Source organism: Hyla sarda, chromosome 1 (genome assembly GCF_029499605.1).
Source record: "Hyla sarda isolate aHylSar1 chromosome 1, aHylSar1.hap1, whole genome shotgun sequence".
Taxonomy (NCBI): domain Eukaryota; kingdom Metazoa; phylum Chordata; class Amphibia; order Anura; family Hylidae; genus Hyla; species Hyla sarda.
Genome location: NC_079189.1, coordinates 155,267,000 through 155,279,427, shown reverse-complemented (window position 1 = coordinate 155,279,427; position 12,428 = coordinate 155,267,000). Strand labels below are relative to the sequence as shown.

The 12,428-nt window shown below is 47.4% G+C and overlaps 1 protein-coding gene across 4 annotated transcripts in view; it reads right to left on the bottom strand.

Moving 5' to 3' along the window:
- RNF150 (ring finger protein 150) overlaps window positions 1–8,112 on the bottom strand; it is a 168,500-nt gene extending 160,388 nt beyond the window's left edge. For all 4 annotated transcript variants that reach the window (XR_008890682.1, XR_008890683.1, XM_056562913.1 and 1 more), the window contains exon 1: window positions 7,438–8,112. Coding sequence is in view for 2 of the 4 variants with exons in the window: in XM_056562913.1 (XP_056418888.1) it covers window positions 7,438–7,882 (445 nt within the window). In the remaining 2 variants the exon portion in view is untranslated. The remainder of the gene's footprint in view (window positions 1–7,437) is intronic.
- Between the last annotated feature and the right edge of the window lie 4,316 nt (window positions 8,113–12,428).

Genomic DNA, 12,428 nt, shown 5'->3' with positions numbered 1-12,428 from the left:
AGTATACTGTAATGTGATATACTACATCTAGTGCACACAGAGGAGTATTAAGTCACCTGTAGTATACATTAATGTGATATACTACATCTAGTGCACATAGAGGAGTATTCAGTCACCTGTAGTATACTGTAATGTGATATACTACATCTAGTGCACACAGAGGAGTATTCAGTCACCTGTAGTATACAGTAATGTGATATACTACATCTAGTGCACACAGAGGAGTATTCAGTCACCTGTAGTATACTGTAATGTGATATACTACATCTAGTACACACAGAGGAGTATTCAGTCACCTGTAGTATACTGTAATGTGATATACTACATCTAGTGCACACAGAGGAGTATTCAGTCACCTGTAGTATACTGTAATGTGATATACTACATCTAGTGCACACAGAGGAGTATTCAGTCACCTGTAGTATACTGTAATGTGATATACTACATCTAGTGCACACAGAGGACTATTCAGTCACCTGTAGTATACTGTAATGTGATATACTACATCTAGTACACACAGAGGAGTATTCAGTCACCTGTAGTATACTGTAATGTGATATACTACATCTAGTGCACACAGAGGAGTATTCAGTCACCTGTAGTATACTGTAATGTGATATACTACATCTAGTGCACACAGAGGAGTATTGAGTCACCTGTAGTATACTGTAATGTGATATACTACATCTAGTACACACAGAGGAGTATTCAGTCACCTGTAGTATACTGTAATGTGATATACTACATCTAGTGCACACAGAGGAGTATTCAGTCACCTGTAGTATACTGTAATGTGATATACTACATCTAGTGCACACAGAGGAGTATTCAGTCACCTGTAGTATACTGTAATGTGATATACTACATCTAGTACACACAGAGGAGTATTCAATCACCTCTAGTATACAGTAATGTGATATACTACATCTAGTGCACACAGAGGAGTATTAAGTCACCTGTAGTATACATTAATGTGATATACTACATCTAGTGCACATAGAGGAGTATTCAGTCACCTGTAGCATACTGTAATGTCATATACTACATCACGTGCACACAGAGGAGTATTCAGTCACCTGTAGTATAATGTAATGTGATATACTATATCTAGTGCATACAGAGGAGTATTCAGTCACCTCTAGTATACAGTAATGTGATCTACTACATCTAGTGCACACAGAGGAGTATTCAGTCACCTAGTGCACACAGAGGAGTATTCAATCACCTGTAGTATACTGTAATGTGATATACTACATCTAGTGCACACAGAGGAGTATTCAGTCACCTGATGTATACAATAATGTGATATACTACATCTAGTGCACACAGAGGAGTATTCAGTCACCTGTAGTATACTGTAATGTGATATACTACATCTAGTGCACACAGAGGAGTATTCAGTCACCTGGTGTATACAGTAATGTGATATACTACATCTAGTGCACACAGAGGAGTATTCAGTCACCTGTAGTATACTGTAATGTGATATACTTCATCTAGTTCACACAGAGGAGTATTCAGTCACCTGGTGTATACTGTAATGTGGTATTCTACATCTAGTGCACACAGAGGATAATTCAGTCACCTGTAGCATACTGTAATGTCATATACTACATCACGTGCACACAGAGGAGTATTCAGTCACCTTTAGTATACTGTAATGTGATATACTACATCTAGTGCACACAGAGGAGTATTCAGTCACCTGTAGTATACTGTAATGTGATATACTACATCTAGTGCACACAGAGGAGTATTCAGTCACCTGGTGTATACAGTAATGTGATATACTACATCTAGTGCACACAGAGGAGTATTCAGTCACCTGTAGTATACTGTAATGTGATATACTTCATCTAGTTCACACAGAGGAGTATTCAGTCACCTGGTGTATACTGTAATGTGGTATTCTACATCTAGTGCACACAGAGGATAATTCAGTCACCTGTAGCATACTGTAATGTCATATACTACATCACGTGCACACAGAGGAGTATTCAGTCACCTTTAGTATACTGTAATGTGATATACTACATCAAGTGCACACAGAGGAGTATTCAGTCACCTTTAGTATACTGTAATGTGATATACTACATCTAGTGCACACAGAGGAGTATTCAGTCACCTGGTGTATACTGTAATGTGATATACTACATCTAGTGCACACAGAGGAGTATTCAGTCACCTGGTGTATACTGTAATGTGGTATTCTACATCTAGTGCACACAGAGGAGTATTCAGTCACCTTTAGTATACTGTAATGTGATATACTACATCAAGTGCACACAGAGGAGTATTCAGTCACCTGTAGTATACATTAATGTGATCTACTACATCTAGTGCACATAGAGGAGTATTCAGTCATCTGTAGCATACTGTAATGTCATATACTACATCACGTGCACACAGAGGAGTATTCAGTCACCTGTAGTATAATGTAATGTGATATACTACATCTAGTGCACACAGAGGAGTATTCAGTCACCTGTCATATGCAGAAGAAGAAAGATGAAGAAGTAAAGTGATGCTACCTGTGGTATACGGGATGCCATCAGTCATATGTAGTGTACAGTAATATGATTCCCCCTGGTAGACAGAACAAAGTAGCAGAATGTATATAACGCCTTTCGGTACACATGGAGAAGCAATAGGATGTCCTCAGTTACCAGTACTGTAGTGTGAAGTAATGTGGTGCCCCCAAGTACACGTGGAGAAGCAGTGGAATGTCCAAAGTCACCATTAGTGTATAGTAATGTGATTCACCGTGGTACACATGGAGACATAGTGAGATGTCTTTAGTCACCTGTAATGTACAATAATGTGGTGACCCAGGTACATGTGGAGAATGGGATGCCCTCAGTCACCAGTAATGTACAGTAATGTGATGCCCCCAGGTACACGTGGAGAAGCAGTGGCATATCCTCTGTCATCAGTAGGGTACAGTAATGTGATGCCCCCAGGTACATGTGGAGAAGCAGTGGGATATCCTCTGTCATCAGTAGGGTACAGTAATGTGATGCCCCCAGGTACACGTGGAGAAGCAGTGGGATATCCTCTGTCATCAGTAGTGTACAGTAATGTGATGCCCCCAGGTACACGTGGAGAAGCAGTGGCATATCCTCTGTCATCAGTAGGGTACAGTAATGTGATGCCCCCAGGTACACGTGGAGAAGCAGTGGGATATCCTCTGTCATCAGTAGTGTACAGTAATGTGATGCCCCCTAAAATATGTTAAGAAGCAGTGGGATATCCTGTCATCAGTAGTGTACAGTAATGTGATGCCCCCAGGTACACGTGGAGAAGCAGTGGAATGTCCAAAGTCATCAGTAGTGTACAGTAATGTAATGCCTCCTAAAACATGTTAAGAAGCAGTGGGATATCCTCTGTCATTAGTAATGTACAGCAATGTGATGCTCCCAGGTACACACGGAGAAGCAGTGGGATATCCTCTGTCATCAGTAGTGTACAGTAATGTAGGCATGAGGTATACGTTAGGCATAAATTACAGAAATGATTTAGCGTATATTTATTAACTGTTTTGTTTTCTATATTCTATATTTTCATTACATTTGTTATGTTTTGGAGACATTTTCATTATATTCCTATTTTTTGGATATATATGAAAGCTTGTTTCTCCTGGGTCATTTTGCTACGAATCCTTCCAGTTGGAAGTAGCTCCACCTGTTGCAGGTGGGGCAATGTTGGTGTGTGAGTGAACACCTCAGTATATATAAATGTTTCAGAGTGAGCAGATCTTATGCCATGACTAAGAAAAATACTGTTCAAAATGCATCGGTGGACGTGGGTTTTTAACTCACCAGAGCACTTTATGTCTTGTTTTGTCTTTTTTGGATTTTAAGAGAATATGAACTAAAGTCGGAAATTTTTTATACTTTTTTTTTGTGGAGCTGGAGCTCTCTCTTTCCCTTTTGGATTGCTGTACAGTAGTAATGTGATGCCTCCTAAAACATGTTAAGAAGCAGTGGGATATCCTCTGTCATCAGTAGTGTACAGTAATGTGATGCCTCCTAAAACACGTGGAGGAGCAGTGGGATATCCTCTGTCATCAGTAGTGTACAGTAATGTGATGCCTCCTAAAACACGTGGAGGAGCAGTGGGATATCCTCTGTCATCAGTAGTGTACAGTAATGTGATGCCTCCTAAAACACGTGGAGGAGCAGTGGGATATCCTCTGTCACCAGTAATGTACAGTAATGTGATGCCCCCAGGTACACGTGGAGAAGCAGTGGCATATCCTCTGTCATCAGTAGTGTACAGTAATGTGATGCCTCCTAAAACACGTGGAGGAGCAGTGGGATATCCTCTGTCATCAGTAGTGTACAGTAATGTGATGCCTCCTAAAACACGTGGAGGAGCAGTGGGATATCCTCTGTCATCAGTAGTGTACAGTAATGTGATGCCTCCTAAAACACGTGGAGGAGCAGTGGGATATCCTCTGTCACCAGTAATGTACAGTAATGTGATGCCCCCAGGTACACGTGGAGAAGCAGTGGCATATCCTATGTCATCAGTAGTGTACAGTAATGTGATGCCTCCTAAAACACGTGGAGGAGCAGTGGGATATCCTCTGTCACCAGTAATGTACAGTAATGTGATGCCCCCAGGTACACGTGGAGAAGCAGTGGCATATCCTCTGTCATCAGTAGTGTACAGTAATGTGATGCCCCCTAAAACATGTTAAGAAGCAGTGGGATATCCTGTCATCAGTAGTGTACAGTAATGTGATGCCCCTAAAACACGTGGAGGAGCAGTGGGATATCCTCTGTCAGCAGTAGTGTACAGTAATGTGATGCCCCCAGGTACACGTGGAGAAGCAGTGGGATATCCTCTGTCAGCAGTAGTGTACAGTAATGTGATGCCCCCAGGTACACGTGGAGAAGCAGTGGGATATCCTCTGTCAGCAGTAGTGTACAGTAATGTGATGCCCCCAGGTACACGTGGAGAAGCAGTGGGATATCCTCTGTCAGCAGTAGTGTACAGTAATGTGATGCCCCCAGTTACACGTGGAGGAGCAGTGGGATATCCTGTCATCGGTAGTGTACAGTAATGTGATGCCCCGTGATACACATGGATACATAGTGTGATGTCTTCAGTCACCTGTAATGTACAGTAATGTGGTCCCTTCAGGTACACATGGAGAAGCAGTGGGATGTCCTCAAGTTACCAGTAGTGTACAGTAACGTGATGCCACCTGGTACAAGATGTGGTGGATTGTCCATAGTTACCTGTAGTATAACCAGTAATATGACAGTGATGTCACCTAAAAGCTTTGATGCTCCAAAAAGTAATGTGTCTTAAAGGGGTATTCCACTGATATATATATATGCAAAAATAAAAATTATAACCATAAACTCCACTGCTCCCCCGATGTGCCAATATCGCTCTCCCGTTCTTCAGCCTCGGTCTTCTTCCGCATTCTGGGGCCCCACATTTCAGACTGCGCTGACCTTATCACTGGCCGCAGCAATGTCCTGCTTCAGATGGTGATACAATATGTGGCAGTGTCAGTAATAAGCCCGATGCCTTCTTCCTGGTGTCGGGGCCCGTTACAACACGCTGCCGCTCAGTGTATCACCAGTCAAGCGGGATCAGCAGGAGCTGAGTTAAAGTTTGTTATTTTTATTTTTGCAGCCAGGAAAAATATAAAAAAAATAAAAAATATGTGGCTTACCTCTTTAAGTCATCAGAAATGAAATTCTTCCTAGAACACGGAGGGATGGAGAGCATCATTGCCAGCAGCACCCACAGTGCCAAAGTCACCCGTAGTACACAATAATGTGATGCCTCCTGGGACACATGAAATAGTCTGATGTATGTGATGCCCTCTGGTACACATGGAAGTAGTAGGATGTATATGATACCCCCCTGAACACATGAAGTAGTAAAATGCATATGATGCCCCTTGTACACATGAAGTAGTCTGATGAATATTATACCCCTGGTACACATAGAGAAGTAGGATGTATATGATGTCCCCTGGTACACATGAAGCAGCCTGTTGTATATCATGCCACCTGGTACAGATTTAGAAGGATATCATGCCACCTGGTACAGATTTAGAAGGATATGACGCCCCCTGGTGCACATGGAGAACTATATGACGCCCCCTGGTATACATGGAGAACTATATGATGCCCTCTGGTACACATGGAGAACTATACGACGCCCCCTGGTACACATGGAGAACTATACGACGCCCCCTGGTACACATGGAGAACTATATGATGCCCTCTGGTACACATGGAGAACTATATGACGCCCCCTGTACACATGGAGAACTATATGACGCCCCCTGGTGCACATGGAGAACTATATGACGCCCCCTGGTGCACATGGAGAACTATATGATGCCCCCTGGTACACATGGAGAACTATATGATGCCCCCTGGTACACATGGAGAACTATATGATGCCCCCTGGTACACATGGAGAACTATATGATGCCCTCTGGTACACATGGAGAACTATATGATGCCCCCTGGTACACATGGAGAACTATATGATGCCCCCTGGTACACATGGAGAACTATATGACGCCCCCTGGTACACATGGAGAACTATATGACGCCCCCTGGTACACATGGAGAACTATATGAAGCCCCCTGGTACACATGGAGAACTATATGACGCCCCCTGGTACACATGGAGAACTATATGACGCCCCCTGGTACACATGGAGAACTATATGACGCCCCCTGGTACACATGGAGAACTATATGACGCCCCCTGGTACACATGGAGAACTATATGACGCCCCCTGGTACACATGGAGAACTATATGACGCCCCCTGGTACACATGGAGAACTATATGATGCCCCCTGGTACACATGGAGAACTATATGACGCCCCCTGGTACACATGGAGAACTATATGACGCCCCCTGGTACACATGGAGAACTATATGACGCCCCCTGGTACACATGGAGAACTATATGACGCCCTCTGGTACACATGGAGAACTATATGACGCCCCCTGGTACACATGGAGAACTATATGACGCCCCCTGGTACACATGGAGAACTATATGACGCCCCCTGGTGCACATGGAGAACTATATGACGCCCCCTGGTGCACATGGAGAACTATATGATGCCCCCTGGTACACATGGAGAACTATATGATGCCCCCTGGTACACATGGAGAACTATATGATGCCCCCTGGTACACATGGAGAACTATATGATGCCCCCTGGTACACATGGAGAACTATATGATGCCCTCTGGTACACATGGAGAACTATATGATGCCCCCTGGTACACATGGAGAACTATATGATGCCCCCTGGTACACATGGAGAACTATATGATGCCCCCTGGTACACATGGAGAACTATATGATGCCCCCTGTAGACATCGATAGCAGCAGCCGTGGTGCCATGTGGCAGTGTTGACACCTGGGCAGACGGGCACTGACCTGGATGGGACATGGTGATGGTGTCATTCCCGAATCCCACGTTATATATGAGCACGGCAGAGGCGTTGTGCAGGGCTGCGTGCCGGATCTTCTCCCTACACGTGCAGTTCCCTATGGGGATGAGGGCCACCCATCTCCCGGCGTAGGCTGGCACCGGGAACTTGGCGGCGGGGTCACAGGCCAGCTTGTCCTGCGGGGAGGGCATCACCGCCAAGCCCCAGGCATCCTGCTTGAGGGAGTGCTCCCCGTAGCGCCCGCACTCGCTCTTCTCCGTCCGGTTGCTGCCGCTGGCCGGGTCCTGGTAAGTGATGTTGACGAAGGCCGTGTACCACTCCTCCTTCTCGGCCACCGTGAAGTCCATGCAGAGCAGGTGCACGAAGCAGTAGGAGAGGAGCCAGGTGGAGAGCGCCAGGCTGCGGCATGCCTGGATCACAGATATTGCCATCTTTATTCTCCAGCTACTCTGCCTGCTGCATATGTCACCGCCGGAGACGTGCCGCTCATTGGCTGCCGCGGCCGGAGCGCCGCTCTCTCCCCCGCCGCCGCCTCCTCTGCTGTGTGCTCCCGGGCTGCCCGCTGATACCGTCCGCGTTATGTCATGGCGGCCCCGGTACTTGGCGCTGACACTGGGGAGCCGCAGCTTTGTTTGGGTCCTGCCTGTGTGTGCCCTCCTCCTCCTCTCAGCCTGTAGATGTGTTACATAGGAGGAGCCAGGCGTGTGGAGGGGCTAGCAGCCTGGTCACCGGGGGGCACAGAGTAAAGGGCTGCCACACTGCTCTACAGCTTGTCAATCATTCTGCTTAAAGAGGAGCCTGGCGTGTGAGGGACTGGCATTCTGGTCAGGGTAAAGGACTGGCATTCTGGTCAGGGTAAAGGACTGGCATTCTGGTCAGGGTAAAGGACTGGCATTCTAGTCAGGGTAAAGGACTGGCATTCTGGTCAGGGTAAAGGACTGGCATTCTGGTCAGGGTAAAGGACTGGCATTCTGGGCAGGGTAAAGGACTGGCATTCTGGTCAGGGTAAAGGGCTGGCATTCTGGTCAGGGTAAAGGACTGGCATTCTGGTCAGGGTAAAGGACTGGCATTCTGGTCAGGGTAAAGGGCTGGCATTCTGGTCAGGGTAAAGGGCTGGCATTCTGGTCAGGGTAAAGGGCTGGCATTCTGGTCAGGGTAAAGGGCTGCCACACTGCTCTACAACCTGCCAACCATTCATCCTGTAGATTTGTTAAATATGCGAAGCCTGTCATGTGAGGAACTGGCACTCTGGTTACTAAGGGCACCGGTTAAAGGGCTGTCATTCTGCTCTACATCCTGCCAATCATTCCGCCTACAGAGGAGCCTGGCGTGTGAGGGACTGGCATTCTGGTCACAGGAAGGCACATGGTAAAGGGCTGCCAAACTGCTCTACAGCCTGCCAATCATTCCGCCTAAAGAAAAGCCTGGCATGTGAGGGTCTGACATTCAGGTCAGAGGGAGGCACAGGGTATAGGGCTGCAAAGCTGCTCTACAACCTGCCAATCAATCAGCCTAAAGAGGAGCCTGCTGTGTGAGGGACTGGTACTCTGGTCACAGGAAGGCACATGTGAGGGACTGGTACTCTGGTCACAGGAAGGCACATGTGAGGGACTGGTACTCTGGTCACAGGAAGGCACATGTGAGGGACTGGTACTCTGGTCACAGGAAGGCACATGTGAGGGACTGGTACTCTGGTCACAGGAAGGCACATGTGAGGGACTGGTACTCTGGTCACAGAAAGGCACATGTGAGGGACTGGTACTCTGGTCACAGAAAGGCACATAGTAAAGGGCTGCCACACTGCTCTACAGCCTGCCAATCATTCTGCCTAAAGAGGAGCCTGGTGTCGGAGGGACTGGCACTCTGGTCTCAGGAGGGCATATGGTAAAAGGCCTCCACAATACTCTACAGCCTGCCAATCATTCAGCCTGAAGAGAACTCTGGCATGTGAGGGACTGGCAGTCTGCCAATCATTCAGCCTAAGGCCATGTTCACACGGAATTCTGCAAAAAAAAATCTGCACTGACATTCCGCTGCAGCACATTCCCATTGATTTCAATGGGATTTTACTGCACTGTGCATATAGTGAAAGTTCCACAGCAGATAGAATAGATATGTCAGTAAAGTAAGATTGTGTGATGCATCCTGTTCATCGATGTGTCAGGTATCACCACTTGTCGCAAACTGAGAGACCTTGATTTACCGCTCTGGCAGATCTCTCAGCATGTAGACCAAGGTGTCAGCACTGTTCACCGTTGTGTGTCCTAGTGGTTGAGAGACCAATGACCATCTGGAATGACAGCAAACGGTGCACAAAACTGAACCACTGTACAGACTGATCATCACATTTAAAGAATGGTGCATAGCAATCCATTCTGTACTGTGTGTGAACATTGACACATAGAACATAGTCCACACTAACCATCTGAAGGCACTTGGACAACTTTGGGGTACAAGCCAGATATCCAGCTACAGTTGTTCCATTGACTACACACCGCCATTCTCAAAGGCTATCATTGTGCAGAGGACGATGGTAATAAAGGCTGGAATGGAGGTCTGTCCTCTTCATCTTTGAGTTCAGCTTTTGTCTCAGACACAATGGTAGCCAAAAAGCCACATCAGTCTAACTCATGGATTATGGCAGGGGTCGGCAACCCCTGGCACGTGTGCCACTTATGGCACGCGGGGTGCTTTTGAGTGGCATGCGGGGCTGGTTTCGATTGGAGAGGCGCTCTGCTAATGGGGATCCAGGACACTGCACAGTACTACGGTAGCCGCGCGCGAGGCTTTTAAATCTGTTCCCGTACCCTGAGAGCTGACTGGGACGGGGAACAGAGCCGCGCTCGGCATTCTTGTGACACCGCTAGTGGGCACAGGGACCAAGCTAGCGGTGATGGTAGCGATCGCGCTCGGCATTCTTGTGACACCGCTAGTGGGCACATGGATCCCGCTAGCGGTGGGGATTGATCGTGCTCGCGGGGACACTGGCTGACAGGCACAGCGGGGGGACACAGTAAATGGATTAGCTTCTATCGGGCCACAGAAGCACACCGGGACAAGTGAGGGCGCCGCGCTGGGCTCTACAATTCATCCGGAGGGTGGGGGAGGGGCCCGACCGGTATAGCGGTATGGGCAAAAATCCATACCGTGGGAGAAAAAAAAAAACTGTATCCGGTTCTCACCGGTATACCGCCCAGCACTAGGGGCCGCAGCCTATCAGTACATGTGGTGAGGGTGGAGAGGGCTGATGAGCTGGGAGGGGGAGGATGGGAGGAGATAACCACAAGGGAAGGAGCTGTGGGCGTCGCTTTATTATACATTATTATAATTTCCTCGGGGGGGGGGAGAGGAGGGGGAGAGAGCAGCAGCTAACAGGAAGCTGGCGCAGGGAGTCATGGGAAATGTAATCTTTATGACATGGCTGCTTACTGCTACAAGTGGCAATTACAAGAGAATGGCTGGGCCAAATTTGACAAGGTATCGTTGGAAAGGTCTTTGAAAGAGCTATCAGATGAGGTAAACTTTTTTTTTTTTTTTTATGTATGAGCACTGCAGATGTCCTTTAATCCTGCCAGCAAGGGAAAGGCGGAGTGATAACCAGGCCATCAGCTGTTCCATAGTGGATCGTAGAGGGGGCTCCAAGTTTAGGGGCAAATAATCCAACAGGGAATTAGTTACCTCCCCCCCATAAGTATCTAAAGCGGGAAACCACCTGCACCCCAGTAGGGAGGGAGACCCCAGAGGAGAGTGGCATTAGAGATGATTTAGTCCAATTGACCCGCAAGCCCAAAATCGAGCCAAACCGGTCAAGTAGATCAATAAGGGACAAGAGCGAACCCTCGGCATCCGCCAAATACACAAGGGTGTCATCCGTATAGAGAGAGACCTTCTCAACAATGGAACCCCTGGGAATACCACAGATAGCAGGGTCCCCACGAATAGCAGCCGCTAAAGGCTCCATCGCTAGCGTAAAAAGGAAGGGAGATAGCGGGCACCCCTGCTTTGTCCCACGGCCCAGAAGAAAGGGAGGAGAAACATCTAGGTTAGTGCGAATACGGGCCATATAGCTATCATAGAGCAAGCAGATCCAAGTGCAAAATCAGGGACCGAACCCAAACGTACCCAGAACCTCCCACAGATAAGGCCACAACACAGAGCCAAAAGCTTTGTAAACATCCAGACTATCACTCCAGTAGGAAAGCACTCCCCCACTCCAGCTATGTTCAGTTGCAGACGCTTCACATTAACGTCCATGGCCCTACCTGGCATAAACCCTGTTTGGTCAGGATGAATGATAGCGCTAAGGACCCCAGTAAGGCGAGTAGCCAACACTTTAGCCAAGATCTTAATATCAACATTCAACAGGGAAATGGGTCTATATGAATCAGGCAGCAACAGGTCTTTCCCCAGTTTAGGGAGCACCACAATCAACGCCTCCCGCATAGTGCCGCACAGAAGAGCCTCCGTCTCAGCTATCGAGTGAAACAAGTGAAGGAGGATAGGGGCCAATTGCTCCTCATTCATCCTGTACCAATCTCCTATCATACCGTCTAAACCATGGGTCTTCCCATTAAGAAAGATCACGTATAGCCTGCTCCATCTCTTCAATTGTTAAAGGAGCATCTAACGCCACCGCTTGAGCATGACTAAGTTTAGGAAGGGATAAGTCACGTATAAAGATGAGTAAAAGTCCCTAAAAACAGAGTTGATCCACTGAGGATCCACCACTATCGCACCGTCACTACCCTTGATACGGGGGATAGAGGCAGCAGGACGACTAGCCCTCGCTACACATGCCAATAATTTACAATTTTTGTCCCTGAATTCAAAGAGGGCAGCCTTCCTGTCCGCTAACTTCAACTGGACCTTATCCTTCTGAACAACTAACAGGGACCTGTTACGCCGAGCGCTCCGGGTCCCCGCTCCTCCCCGGAGCGCTCGCTACATCCTCCGCTAGATCCACTGACCGGGTGCGCT